Here is a 17699-nt window from a genome sequence, read left to right as displayed (position 1 = left end):
AATAGATTTATTGAATCAATTTCTTTTTTGAAAATTTTAACCTTATAACTTTTAATTAGATGACTTCCTATTAGCTATGACAATATTAAATAATTTAAAGGCTTACTTTTTTTAATTCGATAATTGCAAAAAAAGGGATGAGGGATTGGGACCTACCGAACTACAAGCTCTTGACAAAAAGATTTATTTATATTAAATTAAATGTGAATTGAACGTTTATATTTTCTGTGTAATATGCTTATATATTTATTCTCAGATAAAAGATCATTTTATCTTTGAAGGTTCCATTATTGTAAATATTTGGTTTTTTAAAATAAAAAAAATTAGGAGGGAAACATTTTTTTCTAGAGTTCTTAAATTGAAAGGGCGTAATACTACAAACACAACCATTTTCGTATCATCCGAATTGATAGTTTTTTTTTTTATTGGTTTTATTAGGGCTTGCAATTGACATTACTTTGTCACTACCATTAACAACTTACCATCTTAACAACGGTTACTCTCTTTTTTTTTTTTTTTGAAAACTTTTTTTTTAGAAGGTTTTTTTGAAAACTTTTGTACCTCTTAACTTATTGATTTGGGACCAAAGCATAAAGTAAATTGTTAATATGGGAGCATATCAGCTGTAATGTGTTAATATGCAATTGTAGCAATGTGTAAAAGTGGGCCAATAATAAAGTAACAAATAACTAAAAAGACAAATCACCAAATGATATGGTCAAACCCACTCAAACCAAATGAGTTCTTTAATTATAACTCATTTAGCCTAGAAGGGTTATATAATACATCTATGTTGTTCTATGTATCCAACTCGCTCATTTATCCGGACTGTTCTTTCATGGAGGCCCTAGAGTGTGCTAGTGGTTTGTATGCTTGGAGTAGTTTACTTAAGGGCAGGGAGGTGTTGTGGAGAGGAGCACGTTGGAGAGTGGGTAATGGAGAATCTATCAAGATTTGGGACTACCCTTGGCTGCCTAGCTTAAAGCACCCGAGGGTCTTATCTCTAGTCATTGGCGATTTACATGAAGCTACAGTAAACTGCCTATTCAGCCCAATGAGTAGAAGCTGGGATAGGGATGTGGTGGCTGGTTTCTTTGCTCCTTTGGAAGCTGACTTGATACTAAAAATCTCACTTAGCCCTACAAACGTTGAAGACAAACTCATATGGCCCCATGTTTCCAATGACGTGTATACGGTGAAAGAAAAAGCTGGTTCATTGCCTTCTCTTCAAGCTCAGGTGGATTCTCCAAGTGTTTGGCGTCGGATAAGGGGGCTTTCGGTGCCGAACAAAGTTAAAAACTTCCTATGGAGGGCGTGTACGGAAGCTTTACTAGTTAAGACTAATTTGGTTCGTCTGAAAGTCTTAACCGAAGACATTTGCTGCCACTGTAATTTGAAAGCAAAAGATGGTGTCCATGCGCTGTGGGATTGCGCTAATCTTTCGGCCATTTGGGAAGCTGACATTTTATGGCTGTTTTGCAGGTCAAAAAAGTTTACAAACTTCTATGAGTTAGCAAGTTTCGTGTTGGAGAATGGTAGGGATCCTGAACTGTTTGCAGTTTTGGCGTGGACAATCTGGTCTAGGCGCAACCAGCTCCGAACAAGCAACAAGCTTTATCCGCTCTCTCAAGTTCTCCCTTCAGCCAAACAGATGCTCCAAGATTTCACTCAAGCTCAACCAGCTATTTCTACTCCTTTGCCTCGGCCACAAAGGCAACCACCCAAGTGGGAGCCTCCTCCTTCACCTTTATTGAAGATCAACTTTGATGGAACTGTGTTTAAGGATAAGGGCGAGGCTGGACTAGGAGTGGTTGTACGTGATTCGCATGGGATGGTCATTGCCTCCTTGGCAGAAAACATTCAGCTCCCATCCTCTTCAGATGAAGCGGAAGCATTAGCAGCAGTTCGAGCTGTCACCTTAGCATTGGACCTCAACCTATCCTCTTTTATTGTCAAGGGAGACTCAAAGGTGGTCATCTCTGCCTTAAGAAAGGAAAAAGAATCTTTCTCTTCTTTTGGCCATTTAATTTCCTCTATTAAGCATTATTTACATTCCTGCACTTGTATTTCTTTTTCACACACTCGTAGATCGGGCAACTCAGTAGCTCATTCTTTAGTAAAATATGCGAGACATATTGTTGGTTTCTCTGTGTGGATGGAGGATGTTCGACCACAAGTCAATGATGTACTTTTAGCCGATTTTGGCTGATTTCAGTTTATTAATTCAGATGAAGGTTTCTCAAAAAAAAAAAAAAAAACTCGCTCATTTGTCTAATTTTTAAAACACTTTTTTTTTTTTTAATGACACTTGTCCTTTTGAGAAAAGAGAAATTCTATGTTAAAAAAAAAATCAATGAATATAATAATGATTCATTAAAAAAAAATTACATCCAAAAGAAAAAAAAATTACATCCAAAAGAAAAAAAAATTTTAATTTATGTAAAGTGATTATGAAAAAAAATTTATGTAAAGTGATTATGAAAAAAATTTGTAAATGTTTCAAAAAAAAAAATTGCAAATATGTAAAGTCATTTTCATTTCAATTTTTTTTTTTTGAATTTGTTCATTTAAAAAAATAAATTATATCTTAAAACCAAGCAAATATTGGGACAAAGTAAACTTGTATACCATAAACTATCAACCATGTTTTTTTTATAGCAAAAACTAAGTCTACATTCTTTGGCCAAAAACTATCGTCCACATTAAACTTGCTCTATTTATGCTTTAGTTCTTATGCTAATATGCGTGCAATATGAAATTTGATTAATCACTTATATTTGGACTAATTGCTAGTTTAAAAGTAAAAAGTGATTAAGCCGTAAAATTAGTTATTGAGTTCTAAATATTTACCTAGGCTGTTCGATATTGTCTTTTAATTCTCATTTAAACATATTACGAACATTGCTTATTTATCGATCAATAATAATTTAACACATAGTGATATAAGTTTTTTTTTTATTTTTTATTTTTTATTTTTTAACTCTAGACTTGTTGTCTTGTTGATACAGGCATACAACACAGCATAAAAATATTATTTCCTGTGTCCTGTTCAAATTATACAACGATGATAGATCTGCTAAAATTTCAACAAAAAAGTACGAATCTCCATAGGACCAAGCTCAACAACAAGAGTTGAATTGTTGATTGGACCGCCTCTAATTGGGTTAGGTTCCGTTCTGCTGTCCCCTTCAACTCTCCATGTCATCCTCTTCATTTCTGACTTCTCTTGGTTTGTTGATAAGCTCATTTCCTTCACCTCCTTTATCTGAAAGTTCAAAAACTAATAATCACATTGATATTTTACACCCTCATAACATGGCTTTTCGGATTTATCCTCTCTTCCAAAATATATGTTAATAACAGTTCTTTGTGTTTGTGTCTTCCCAAGTATTTGTTTCAGATTAAATGATTTAATCATAGAGAATGATCTGGGACCATACTTTTACTACCTTGTTAGGATGAAAATTACTGCAATAACACTAGGCAGAAATCAGACATACCGGTTTCTCAAAAAAAAAAAGAAAAAAAGAAATTAGACATACCGTTTTCCCAGCAAAAATCTTCTTCAGTTCAACATTGGCTAGTGTTGAATATTCAGCATCTTCACCCACCTGAATACATTTTCACCAACACCAAAAAGTATATAAGAACTACATATTTGACGTAGCAACATGGAAGGAAATTATATTAGAGCCCAGGAAAAGAAAATGAAAAAAAGATGTAGGATATGTCATGTTTGGACTAGGGCTTAGTGGATATTGTATGTATGACTTGGGAGAAGAGCCTCTTAAGTTGACACATATCTAAGAGTCACTCGTAGGAGATGGTATCTTGTGAGACGGGCGCATGCGCCTATTGTCTCACTGACATGTGGGTCTATGTGGGTATGTGGGTCCATGTGATCCACATGGACCCACATGTCAGTAAGACAATGGGTGCATGTACCCATCCCACGCGAGATTTTTTTCACTCATACTTGGTTCACATCAATCGGAGTACAAAGAGGAGCTTATGCTTTTTATAATTTACCTCGTATAAATGAGCCAAACGGAGGAGCACACTTCCATCATCCAACTCCTGCAACATTAGTGTTAGGGAGCAAGAAAGAGAGAATCAAAAACTCAATTTATTCTACAGTGAGTAAACATAGAAACCTGAAGAGTAATCAAAGCAACATTGAGAGGCAAGCTGTAGTTTGGATCAATGGCCGTTGCTTTTGTCAAATGAGATGCTTTCCAGTCCTCCAACTTCTGAAAATTAATTATATTAGTATGTAAACCAGCTATGAAGATAACATTGGAAACAGCAATCCAGCCATACCTCATGAGTGAAAGCTAAAAGAAGAGGCGAGTACACTTCTTGGCCAGTTGTTCGGCGCCAGCGTGCTCCAGCCCCTACCTGGTTAATGCTTACATAATAATTTCCGCGAACCTGTATGAAAGATATCAAATGAGAAATCAGGATTATGGATAATACAATCGAGTCATTTTCTATCTTTGAAGTAGTTCAATTATATGGCCATTGGTTTAATACTAAAAAGCACTTTTGCTGGCAAAATTCAGCAAGCCTTGGGCACTAATACATAACAAATAACAACCCTACAATCAAAGTAAAAGTAAGAAAGAGAATCAAAAACATGCAAGTCTGAACAAAAAGCTTTCAACTCCAAAATTAATCCAATGGAAAAGCACACTCATTGTAAGTCCGGCCAGCATGTAAAGATTAAATAAATTAGACATGTAAACTTTCTAAAATTATATATAAAAAGAAAATGTACGTATTTAACACCAATTAAGAAATCCCATGCCTTCTATCGTGCAGAGGCAGTGTGTGGTAATCAAGTTATAGCATTAAATCAGGATGTATTGGTTTTCTTTTTTTATTGAGAACGAAATCATAATATTGAATGCATCTTTTGGAAAATATTAGAAGAGCAGGAAGAAAGCTACAGTGGATAACAGAGAACAAAGCTATATATAACAGAGATCAATGTATTAGATTATTCTATTACTCCTCAATGAAATTCATTCATTTCTTTACATTTTGATATGGCCATCCTCACATAGAGGTAAGTGTAGAAAAAAATGGTAATTCAAATGCATAAATTACTCATTCTTTGTGCTATCATACCGTTAATCCTTCACATGATTCATCAACGCACACACTTTCATCCAGTGCTTCACCCACTCCTCTAGAGTCATCATAGATTGTACGCCTTGTATGAAAAGAAAGGATAATCAGCTTAGCATGCCCACATCTAAACCAAAACACAAATTTAACCTGAATGTTAAACAGCAAGAAAATATGAAATTTGAACCTATGGAGCATTATCTCTAATTCTCCATCTTTAATGCTGGCTCCACCAGTTGCACGGTCAACCAAGACTGATAATTCAGATTTATTATCCCTTGTATAAATTCCAAGATTAAGCTGAAAAAAGAAGAAGAAGAAGAAGATTACCATTACAGAATTAATGTTATTTTAGTCATTAAACACAATGAGAAAGAACAGGTGGGAGCCTCTTGATCACTTTTTAAGAAAACCATATTTAATTTTAAAGAGCCCGAATATAATTATTGTCCTATACTAGTATTGGCCTTAAATGTGTCCCTGATCTTCATGCATTGCAAAAGTGAATAGTAGCCTAGGCTAGGTGCTGTGTGATTAACCATTCAAGAGGAAAATTCTCCTCACAACCAGCCAACCACACACCTACAGCACGCATGCATTATTATATGTGGACATGGAGTTATAGTCTTATGTTCGAATGTTGTTTCATATTTGTATATTTAAATGATAGGACCGATATAGACATCAAGAAAATTATAAATCAGAGAGTTCGAATTCTTGATCTTTGAATGCAATTAGAAACCACGAGTCAACTCTAATCTCAAAATGAAAAATTATAATATAAAAAATAAAAAATAAAAACCCATAAGGATTGTCAAGATCAAGAATTAACAAGATCCTTGTAAGCTCAAACAATGCAGCCTAATTCATTAATAATGCATTTTTCCTAATGCACCCCCAAGTAAAATAATCCAGTGCTGCTAGTGTTTTACACATATATGGTTAATGTTAATTGATAGAGTATTAAGAAGATTACTGGATAGTAGTTTCCTGCTACAGGTTGATTAACTGAAAGTGGCCAATCTGCTCTATAATCACGAATCTGCAAAATTATGACCATAGATTTCCAGTTACAACACAATAAACATTGAGAACATTAAACTCCATTGAAGGGGGCAACACTCTTAATGTTTTACACTGCAAATGCAGGAACTCAAAAATAAAAAATAAAAAAAGAAAGAAATAGAAGGGGGTGTTAAGGAAAGAAGAGAGGATTTTACTGTGAAAAGATGTTACTACAATGATATTCTAGAGATATAATTTTGAGGAACTGAAATTCATTGGCTAACTTCTTTAAAGGAAACTTAGCATAAAACTGGACAAATGTGTTATTTGGAAGCTATGATCAGCCAGCCAAGAGGACTAGAATATAACAGTTTATATTTGTTGCATGATTTGCATGCCAGAGAGAACCAAGAACAGATCTGTATCCATAGAGAGTACATTATCTAGGACTTCAATTTATTTTAAAAAATCAATAAACTTTTCACAGAATTGAGGCCTACAAACATGCATAAATCAATGAAAATCTTCAAGAGTTAGGATTTAAATTTTCCTACCTAGCAAAGAAAAGGGAAAAATACATAAATCTACCCTCCATTGAGTCCCAACCTGTGGCCAGGTTGGGATACTCTGAAGCTTATAGCTGAAAGTAGCACTACTACATGAAGGGTTCCCTAATATATATATATATATATGTGGGTACCTAAGGCATGCTTAGGCATGCTTGGCAACGTCCTAGGCATGCTTGCAACGTCCTCGGCCGTCCTCGGCATGCCTTGAAACGTCCTAGGCATGCTTGACAACGTCCTTGGCCGACCTAGGCATGCTTTGCAACGTCCTAGGCGTCCCACATCGAAGGAAAACCCCCCCACTTTCTGCCTTATAAGCTGTGAAGCAAAGGGAGTAGTGTACCACCAAGTCTCTTGTGATCACAGAGATACTTGGTGGTACACTACTCCCTTTACTTCACAGCTTATAAGGCAGAAAGTGGGGGGGTTTTCCTTCGATGTGGGACGCCTAGGACGTTGCAAAGCATGCCTAGGTCGGCCAAGGACGTTGTCAAGCATGCCTAGGACGTTGCAAAGCATGCCTAGGACGTTGCAAGGCATGCCGAGGACGGCCGAGGACGTTGCAAGCATGCCTAGGACGCTGCCAAGCATGCCTAAGCATGCCTTAGGTACCCACAATATATATATATATATTTTTTTTTTTTAAAGAGGAAAATGGTGTGTGAGACAGAGTCATGACTCATACCCGTTCTAGAAAATCTCTTCCATTAGAATCAGTATAAAACACCTTGTTAGTGACCATATTTGTTGTCATTCGCATGATGACCTCTTTACCAACACTATCATCCACAGGAATTGGACCAATCTGCAAATAAGATTTGTCAAAGCCACTTAATTTGAGTTCAGAAAGATTAGACAATTTTTACTTTACATGCAGTAAACAGAAATCATTACTGGCCACAGTTTTCATATTATTTACATAGTTAAAATGTATAGAAGATGTTTCTTTCATCAAAATCTTTAGAAAAGAAAGGTTCTATGACTCACAGTGAATTCAACTTCTGCATGCTCCTTGTCTCTGTAAAGTTTGGTGACCTAATAAAAAAACCACCAGTAAAAATAATCACGACATAGATGGTGGAAGACACAAAACATTGAAGTATATAAATAAAGAATAACAATAACACTTAATGTATTTATTAAACAGTTGTCACTGGGTCATAATAATAAGGTAGTAAGTTTAGAGATTTCTTTGTTGGTTTTGGAATTTCGTATTGCTATTTTAAAATATATAAAAAGATGTAATAATTCCTATGTATGATTGGTAATCTTGCATGCTAATAAGAGACATATGAAGGTATGAAAGTCCCTATAAATTAAAGTGGTAGTATAGCATTTGTTTAAGAGTGTGAATGTCAGAAGATAAATCTTGTCCTAATATGTGAGCTAGTGTGAGAATACCAGAATAAAACTTTCTTTGTGGAGCTTGCTATTTTATTATTTTGGATATTTTTCACAACAATTGTCTTTTGCAGCTCACTCAATATGGTGAATTTGCAGACAAAAAAAAAAGGCCATGTCCTCCTGTCTAGTTTATGGTGGACAAGTGAGTTTAACATCCCATATCCCACAGTGATTTGCAACAATCATACTAAGTGTTCAAAAATAGTAGGGGATAACATAGCCATAGTTATAGTGCCTACAAGTTCTAGATCACAATACAACTTGCTGAATTATGGAGAAAAGTACAAGCACCATACTAATTGATAACCTGACAATGCAAAACAGATTGCACTTGACAAACCAAACATGTAAACAAATTGATAACCTGGTATATCCATGAATTAAACTGTTGATGAACCTCATCAACCAATGGTCCACGAATGACCTTCAAGGGCACCTGTAGCATATCAAATTACTTTTAGAATATAAAGGAAACCATATATAACAGATATTATTAGAACAAATACAAGAAAAAGTAGAATAGCATCCAGTGCAGCAAACCCCAAATAGTTAGGAAAGGTTTTGTTGATTTGAGTTGAGTACATTATTAGTTTCTAACGCATGTTTATTATTTAATTCCATTCACATGTCACAGGTGAGTGGTTGGACATTTGGCAAGCATGAGTGACAATGGGAAAAGAAGGCTTACTGATCTTGCAACAATATTGGGAGGGCCACTAGGCCGGAAAATATATGCACCAGAAGCCTGTAAGAGACAATATAATTATCATATCACTGAATCCAGTCATAATTACTTCCAAACCTGCATAAATTTTGCATACCTGGGGATCGACATAACCTGGGCTTGAAGCATACCAGAGGTAACTCTGTTGTGCTGGTACATCGACCTGGCCATGACAATCATTTAAAGACAATTTTCAGTTTAACTAAAATAGTCTCTGAAGCATCTCTAGTAGTAGAATGAAACAAACTAAATATATTTAGGTGGAACAAGGTAGAACGTCCAGGGAAAGTGAACAGTACCCATCACTGCTAAACAAAAATTTTCTCTTCTCTTGAATCTACATAAGATTGAATATCAACTTCCCAAGATAGAATGATATGAAAATTGAATTTGTGGACATTCATGGAAAATCATATTGGGTAATGCATAATTTTTTTACAGCAAGACAGATAGTTACAACCTTCAAAACTAAATAACAGACCACACAAGAAGAGACAATCCCGCTCTTTTAAAAGCCCAGAAGGAAAATTGGATTGTACCAACAAGTAATTTTGTAAGGTTTAAAAATAATTGAATAAATGGCGCAAACAGGTCAAGAAGTCAACTTTAATGCTTCCCCCGACAAACAAAGTCCTAATCTAAACCCTCTTTTGCTACTTAAACAGATTCTGATGTACTACATGGATGACTTTGAGGATTTTGGTAATGACAAAATAAATCATCTACATGCATACATGCACCAGGCGCATGAGATACCGTCTCAATATTACTCCTCCTTGTTGACTTTCTAAATCTATATATATATATATATATATATATTCTTTAGTATGATGCCACAACAATCTAATTTGGATCATTTGGTCAGCAGTTTATAATGTACAAAAACTGGTTCAACCAATATTATCCAAATTCAAGGCAACTATTTGGGTACTGTGAAAGAAATTACCCCTGTTTTAGTATTGTAAATACGTTTGAGTTGACCAGAAGTCGAAGAAAAGGACATCTTTAGATTCCCAGGTCCAATTTCAATGGTCTCATTCTGTGGAGTGCCCATCGTTGAAAGAAATCCATTTCTCATTTCCCCTGCACCATATGGGAGTGCATATGAAATAAGATTAACTAAAATAAGTTCAGCCTCAATATTATACTATCTGCGCCAATCCATTCTTGTAAATGAACTTCATAAGAGTCCAACATAGTTAAGTAGCATTCACAGCCTAAAAAAATTCTTAGGGAATAGGGAAAAAAGAGAGAGAGAGAGAGAAGTCAAATGGCATTCAATAATGAGAAAAGAAAGCAGACATATACCTTTCCCAGATGCATTAGAAATGAAGTAAGTGTTCCAACCAAGTGGCGGCACAGATGCTTGAAAGAGGAGCCAGTATTTAGGCATTTGTTTTGGTGACTGCCCCAAGTAGGCCTTTGTATAAAAGATTCTTAAGTTGGCTGTAACGTGATCTAAAGCTACATATTGTGCCTCAATGGTATTGCCAGAAGAATCTTGGACAACAAGATTGGCATCGTCAACCTGGCAGTTATTCCACTTTCAGATCACACTGAAATGTAATCATCCTATCTATTTGCAAAATCAAAGGAAGGAAAGAGAGCAAATTTCTGCACTAAACGTTTAAATTTTGCATTTCAAAGAACAAGTAGACGCCAAATTGACACTTAAATTACTAAGATGTAGAATGAGAAAGTCAAACAATACAACAAGATATATGAACACAGCAGACACTACACTACATACACTAAATGAGCAAATCAATTCCTTGAAATGCTCAGTGCATAATAATTTAAAAATTCAAATTTTCAAAAGGCAAGTACTTTTGATAACATAAATTAAATCAAGTACCGTCTTTTTTTTTTTGAGCATGCCATAAACTTGAAAGTCAGACTCAAGCTTATAAAATAGATCCTTTTGAGGATTTTATTATTCTGTTGTTATTGATTTTCTTCTGTTGTATACTTCTCGTATACTTGGTTGAAGAACCCTTGATGTCTTTTTGATGAAATAAGAAGATGATATCACAGTCACAAAATAAGCATGTACTCACTGGTATCTTAATAATGTCTGTACGGTTCCATCCAAGGGGATTATATGCAACTACAACCTGAAAGTAAACATTAATACATAATGAATAAAAATCCCAACAAAGCATTATCTAATACCACAGTTAGAAAGATTAGAAAAAATTACCAAACTCTTCCCTTCTGGAGTATCTTCTTCTGTTGGTGGGCAGTAACTGATATTGAGTAATTGACACTGCTCAAACATTGAAGGAAAAAGGGAGAAAAAAGAGAAGAATCAGGATTAGGCTAGAGGGGGAGCAAGCTGATTATCTGAGCTGCCACATATAACAAATGATGGAAAGTTCAAGAAAAATATAAGGAAAATAGATATAGAAGCAAAATTGCTAGGAACCACATTGAAACACCACCTGAGTAAACATAGATGCAGGCGTCGTACATTGATCTCTTGATTTGTTGTTAGCAAGGCAAGATAGGGCAACATTAACTACAGCTTCTGTCTATGAAAAAGTTGTTGCATTTTAAAGGATAGCTTAGAGAAATGTATCATACGATAACAATGGTGCAAAGACTATAAAACAAGACTCATAAGGTCAAATTCAGATGAAGATTAGCTGCCTACCTCAGAGGCTCCAAAAGCCAAGCGTTTTTCATAGTCATTGGTTGTATGTTGTTTAGCAGTGCCAGAGACGGCATCATGATGCTGAACAATCCCTAAAGCATCTGCCAAGCTGCCAGTGTTGGGACCTTTTGATCTCTTTCCAGCCAAATATTCAATTTGTCGTGCTGCCTATTTTTAACAGAAGGAAATTCACTTCATTATGTTTCTAGCCCAAATAAATGATGAGAAAACTCCGCCCTATTGATGATAGGAAGAAGTTATCCTCTCTCTGCACGGAACACATCTTTGTGTTCCTTGCAGAGTTCTTGCTATCTAAGTGAACAACTTTTGAGACCAAATCCCAAGCATATATAACCTGGATTTTCCAGAACAACTTTTGAGACCAAATCCCAAGCATATATAACCAGGATTTTCTAGGATGGTAGCATGAGATGCTAGGTTGTTTGCACCCAGAAAACCAAGTTTACAGGAATGGAGGAAATAGCATCTCCCTATCTATTCTGACTCAACATAATCAGCAAGGCAGAGTGACACTGATGTCATACCAAATAATATCCACTCAGAATTCGGACATATCGCTTCATGGCTGGGCGACTAGTGAAAAAGCCAGTCCAATATGCATTTGCCCTGTCTGCATATCTGCCAACAAGCATTAGAGAAGCTTATTAATGCAGTAGATAATTTAAATTGCTTAGTCAACTAACGCTCCGTTTGTTTCGATGGAAAACTTTGTATAAAGATAGTTTTCTGTGTTTTCTAATGTTTGATAGCATAAAAAAGATGAGTCAAAGAAAAACTATCTTTGGTCAACATAAAAAGCATGACTTATTTTTAGACATTGTTTTCCATTAAATTTTTTTGGAAAACAATTCTATCTCACAGCAAGCTAAATAAGGGAAGTTAGGAAATTGTTTTTCAACTCATTTAAAGTTGCTACCAAACATTGGAAAATAAGATAGTTTTATAGAAAATGATTTTTGAAAAATGACTCATTTTCTAGAAATCATAATTGCTGAAACAAACAGAGCGTAAAGGTAGAAGGAAAAAAAGTAATGCTTACGGGAAATAATCATTGGTTTTCAGTGGCCATGATTCATTAGCTGCATTTTTTGCCTTAGTATAGATAGATGGTGTAGAATACAAGGCATTAACTCGACCATCCTGAGAATATTAACCACACTCATAAATGGATTACAAAAACTAAGTGAAACATATTGAACAACTGATAAAGAGAAAGGAAGAAAAACAAGAATGTTCTAAAGCTCCATTCCCAATTTGAAATTAATTAAAATACATACCAAGAAAAGATGCATAACCATTTATAATGATAAGAATAGAATTATAAAAAGTGAATACCTCCATAAAAGTATATTTATACAATGACTAACTAAGAGTATCAAACAAAGAGTAAAGATTATCGAAATTAATTTAGAAGATGTGTCCTTGAAAGACACAATTTACTGATATCATGGTAGGAAATCATAATATCTTTCGAAGTACCAAGCTAAATGTTGTAATTATTAACATACCAACTCACAAATAAGTTTTAGTACAGAACATGAAATGCAGCATGGTTTAACACAGATTCTAAGAACACTTTAACCTCAAATATGCTAGTAGAGAAAGAAGTGGTATAAATATGTGGAGAAATCAAAGAAAATTCCACAACTTAAATGCTCAATCTTTTTTGAGAGCCATTATCCAAATCATCTAGTAATGGTCTTGATATCAAGAGTCATTATCTAGCAAATCTAGTGCTATATTTGAGTTTTGAAAATTTCTCTAGTATACCAAGGGTCATACCTAGTGCACAAATCTCCCACTTTTGCTGGGTCTAAATGAGGTGATTGGTAGATAGCCTAACCCCCAATTTATTTAGAGAGGCTAGTTCCCAGACTCTAATACCTATTGCTTTTGAGGAAAATTATCTAGTTTATATTTGAGGGAAATTACACATTGATTATAACATAAACCTTTATTGAAAGCCATCATACAAATTGGGATACTTATCAGTATATATATTTTTTAAATGTTGCAAGTCATGAAACTAGTATGGATTTGATATCCAGGGGAGGGGCAAGCTGGACCAAATAAGGAGTTATTGTGATTTAGACCACACCAAAATACTTAGGTTCATGTTTAGAACCATGTCAAGCATCAAATTGAACGCAAATCCAGCAAAGATATTGCAACCTTGAAATCAAATTTCCAGTCAACACATTGATTATTTTCATTAAGACTCTACCTTGTTAACATAGTGAATAAACTTGTCCATTTGCTTGAACCAAGACTCAGCATATTGGTACCGAAAATCATCACCCATTGTCCACATGATATGGTTTGTCCGTGTCACATTTGCCTGTATATATATTTACAGTAACTGTTATATTTCAGTCTCCTTTAGCTCTAAATACATTAGTGAACTATATTCTTATCAGGACCCTTAAGACAGACAATTTTAAGAGATATTAGTCAGCAAAGATTTTACCTGGAATGTGGCATTATTAATAAAATCATTAACTCGCTTTTCAACGTTGTAGTCATATAGTAAAGGATTATCCTGCAACTCACAATATATACCAGATTAAGGTGGTACACTCCACAAGAATATCTGATATTCAGAGAATGCTTGGCAAAAGTAACTATTGTTGAAAAATTTTAACCTGGACGGGCTCATAGTCATCATTGACTTCAAAATGGAAACCAGATGGAGGACTATAATGAACAGGAAAGGCATTGGTGAAAATCTGCAAAGTGCCCCAACATGTGAATGGTGAGTTCAAACGCCCTTTTTAAAGAAGAATGGTAAAAGTGCAGAGGTCACAATTCCAAACCTGAGATGATGAACCAAAAGTTTTGGACCCACGCCATATAACTTCAAGAGATTTGTCATTCTTGCGTTTTGCTCTGTCTTGATAATCTATCCTTGCAAAATGTACAGAATCGAACCCAAGCTACAGAGAATTAAGAATCAAGATGTATCAGTTCTTACTTAGTATTAAGGAAACTAAACTGTTTAAAACATAACATATTCAGATGTTGGTCACAGCATAAGAGAATTATAATGTTTACAAAATAGTGAATAAACACTCATGAAATAGTGTACCTCAGCCCCAAGTAGGTAAGCTTGAACAGCAGAATGTCCAAATGGATCAATTTGCCATCCAGCACGAGGAATATAATTGAATTGCTCCTTTATGAAGCGATGACCTAGAGTTGTTTGGTCAATCATGTCTATATAATGGCATGTTGCTTCATCGTGCATACACCAACCACCATTTCTGCAGATAGAAAAAAGGTTGTTTATCATCCATAGAAATGCATTTAAAATTGGGTCTCTCTCACACACACATTCAAGTTATTCAAGCTGCTTGCTAATGTCTTACATGAATTCCAATTGTCCAGAATCTACAAGTTTTCTCACTGTTTCTTGTGTTTCCACACTTTGCTCTACCCACCATCGAGTGAAAAAAGCCTATCATTCAATGTTAAATTCCTTTAGGAACAAAGATGTGAAAACAGCAATATCATGATATGGAAAAAATTTACCAACAATGCAACTTAAACAAATGTATTACATTTTTCACGAATTTAAGAGATTAATTATGACATTCTTACAATATCATTGCAAATTTAACTCATGAATCACAAAAAGTCAAAATCAGTCAATATTCAATTACATTGCAATGTATATATCAAATATATGTAATGTGATTAAGAACATCGTGCTATTTAGTCAAAACTATTGATGTGACATCATAAATTGAAAGCCATGATCCTTGTCTCAAATGTCACTTCCTCGACTCACCTCACAAGGGTCAGGTAAGGTCATGAATTCATAATCCATTAAGTTCATGTATAACTTACCAATAAAAACAAATCATAACATTGAAACTTAAACACTAACGATTATACAGCTACACATTAAGTAAACCCGGAAACCCCTCACACAATTCAGAGAACTCACCATCTCTGCAAACACAAACTTCCTATTTGGATCACGTAGCAACGATTCAACAACTGAGTCCAGCACATTCTCCACACAAGCCCCCTATACTCCAAAAAATCTTACAACATTACAAAAATTAGTCTTTATATGATCCAAAATTCACAACAAACCTTAATTATAAGTTTATAACTACACACATAAATACATAGATGGAAGAACTATGACCTGGATACTGTTATTTGATCCAACGTAGTACTGATCAATTGTTTTCAACCATCCCACATCGTCATGGGAATGTGGAACCAGATGAACATTCAGTTTGCCTTCCACAATACTACCACCAGTGTTGTACTTCACATAACTGCCACTAACACTCCCATACAAACTAAGACACAGAAACACTACACACACAAAAAAAGAGAAAGCTAAACGGCCAAATAGCTGTCTCATTTTCCAAACCTGAAACAAAACTTTCTCAGATAACCAATATGCCTACTCGGTTTGCGAGCTAGCTGTGTTTAATATTTATAGAACCAATGTTTTGTGAATTCAAGGTGTGACAAATAAGGAAAAAAATATAGTATATATATATATATATATATATATGTATAAATGTATGAGACTTGAACATCGGTTTCTCCAATGGGAATATTGGCCGGCCGGCCTAGCCATTGGATTTATAAATGCAAGAAATGAAGTGTCCGTACTGATCATTGGATGAGGTTCCATTACAGAGTTTGCCAAATGTCAATGTAAAATGTAATTTTGAACTCTCTTTTTTTTTTTTTTCCACGGCGGACTCTACCTATAAATAATAAATTTCATTTTGAATTAAAAAAGAAAATTTCTAAAATTTAGAATTTTTTTCTCTTCACATTCAAAAAAGAAATTACAATTACTATTTATCTCTAAAGTTTATCTTTTTTATTTGTTTGAAATTTTTTAAAATATTTCTAAATTATAATAAATGTAAATTATTAACTTTTAACCCAAAAAAATAGAAGAGCCTTCGAGCACGCGCATAAGCGCGCACTCAAAAACTAGTGTAACCAGAAGTGTTTGAACTAGTGTGTTATTTGATAAAGACAATCCTAGGATAGGGACCAATGTGGACCGTAGATTTGACATTGCGGTTACGTGAGATTATATAATCGAATGGTGGGGAAAGAGTGATGTGGATTATCGTTGCCATATATTGATTTTGATTTTGTGGATGTCACAATCTATGGTAAGAATAATGGGAAATGTTAACAAGCACCGTGCGATGCTTGTTAACATTTCCTTTTTTGTGTCTTACTTAAAAAAATTGCCAAAAATTGTCAAAAGTTGCCTAAAAAAGTGAAAAGCTATCAATAACTGTGTTGTTAACTGGCGTTTATGGTGCTCGTTAACACAAATAATTATGTGCAACACCAATGACCAATCATATGGACATTTGAGGTTCAAAAGGGTGGGAGACTTGGCGGATTGTGGTTTAATGTTAGTACACGTACAGTCTGAGGATGGCAATTTTTCCCCGCCCCGCTTAACCCGCCCCTCCCCACTTTGCATCGCAGGGTTTTCCCCGCCCTGCAAAGGCAGTGGAGTGGGGATGGGGCAAGATTTTAGCCCCGCACCACGGGGCGGGGCAGGGAACATATTAATATTAGCATATTTTATTCTACCTAATGTGATTCTCTGTCTTTATTTTATTATGTGTTATAATATGATATTTTTATTTTATTTTTATGATTGTCTTGTTAAACACTTGGATATATTATTCAATTTTTTCTAAAAATTGATTTGATTTGATGGGATAAATTTGTAATTTCAAGTATATTTTTATTAATGAAATAAGTTTCATTAAAAAAATTGTACTAGTTGTGGGGCAAATTAACAAAAAGTAGAGTTTTATGGGGCGGGGCGGGGCTTCGCGGGGCCCCAAGGGGCGGGAATGAGATGAGAAAGTATTCCCTGTTATGCGAGACGGGACGGGGATGGGGCAAGACAAAATCATGTAGGGCGGGGACAAAGACCCCTTCCTTCGGCCCCGCCCCGCCCCATTGCCATCCCTAGTACAGTCAGTCTTGATATTGACACTCTCACAAAGTAGCAAACTCATGCCAATGCAATACACAATAAAATTTAACAAAATATGTTTTTTTTTTTTTTTGGTTACTTTTTAATTTTTTGTCTAAAAACAAAGATTGATAATTATGGTTGTTATTTATATTTTGATAGCTACAAGCCTATAATGAGATATATATGAGGAATTTAAATCTAGGATGT

At 34.9% G+C, this 17699-nt stretch overlaps 1 protein-coding gene across 1 annotated transcript; it reads right to left on the bottom strand.

The window, feature by feature from the left end:
- Positions 1 to 2989: 2989 nt before the first annotated feature.
- LOC115993566 (alpha-mannosidase-like) lies at positions 2990 to 15962 on the bottom strand. Its single transcript, XM_031117505.1, has 29 exons — positions 15657 to 15962; positions 15450 to 15533; positions 14869 to 14957; positions 14589 to 14763; positions 14317 to 14436; positions 14146 to 14229; positions 13971 to 14042; positions 13728 to 13841; positions 12543 to 12643; positions 12028 to 12121; positions 11483 to 11650; positions 11271 to 11360; positions 11030 to 11095; positions 10887 to 10943; positions 10138 to 10357; positions 9776 to 9912; positions 8927 to 8992; positions 8794 to 8850; positions 8470 to 8541; positions 7689 to 7736; positions 7387 to 7506; positions 6107 to 6172; positions 5318 to 5430; positions 5131 to 5215; positions 4321 to 4431; positions 4155 to 4250; positions 4030 to 4077; positions 3543 to 3611; positions 2990 to 3265 (listed from the first exon to the last, which is right to left on the bottom strand). The coding sequence occupies exons 1-29, from the start codon at positions 15879 to 15881 to the stop codon at positions 3077 to 3079; spliced, it is 3036 nt and encodes a 1011-aa protein (XP_030973365.1). The 5' UTR covers positions 15882 to 15962; the 3' UTR covers positions 2990 to 3076.
- Positions 15963 to 17699: the final 1737 nt, after the last annotated feature.

Source organism: Quercus lobata, chromosome 6, assembly GCF_001633185.2.
Source record: "Quercus lobata isolate SW786 chromosome 6, ValleyOak3.0 Primary Assembly, whole genome shotgun sequence".
NCBI lineage: Eukaryota > Viridiplantae > Streptophyta > Magnoliopsida > Fagales > Fagaceae > Quercus > Quercus lobata.
This window is presented reverse-complemented; position numbering and strand designations above follow the sequence as displayed.

Bases quoted from the DNA above. Each gene is read 5' to 3' on its own strand.
- LOC115993566 (XM_031117505.1), bottom strand. From the start codon at position 15,881: ATGAGACAGCTATTTGGCCGTTTAGCTTTCTCTTTTTTTGTGTGTGTA. The intron at 6,173-7,386 runs GTATGAGTCATG...ATAATTTTGCAG, and splicing joins GAAGAGATTTTCTAGAACGG to ATTCGTGATTATAGAGCAGA. The intron at 5,216-5,317 runs GTTCAAATTTCA...TTTTCATACAAG, and splicing joins TTAGAGATAATGCTCCATAG to GCGTACAATCTATGATGACT.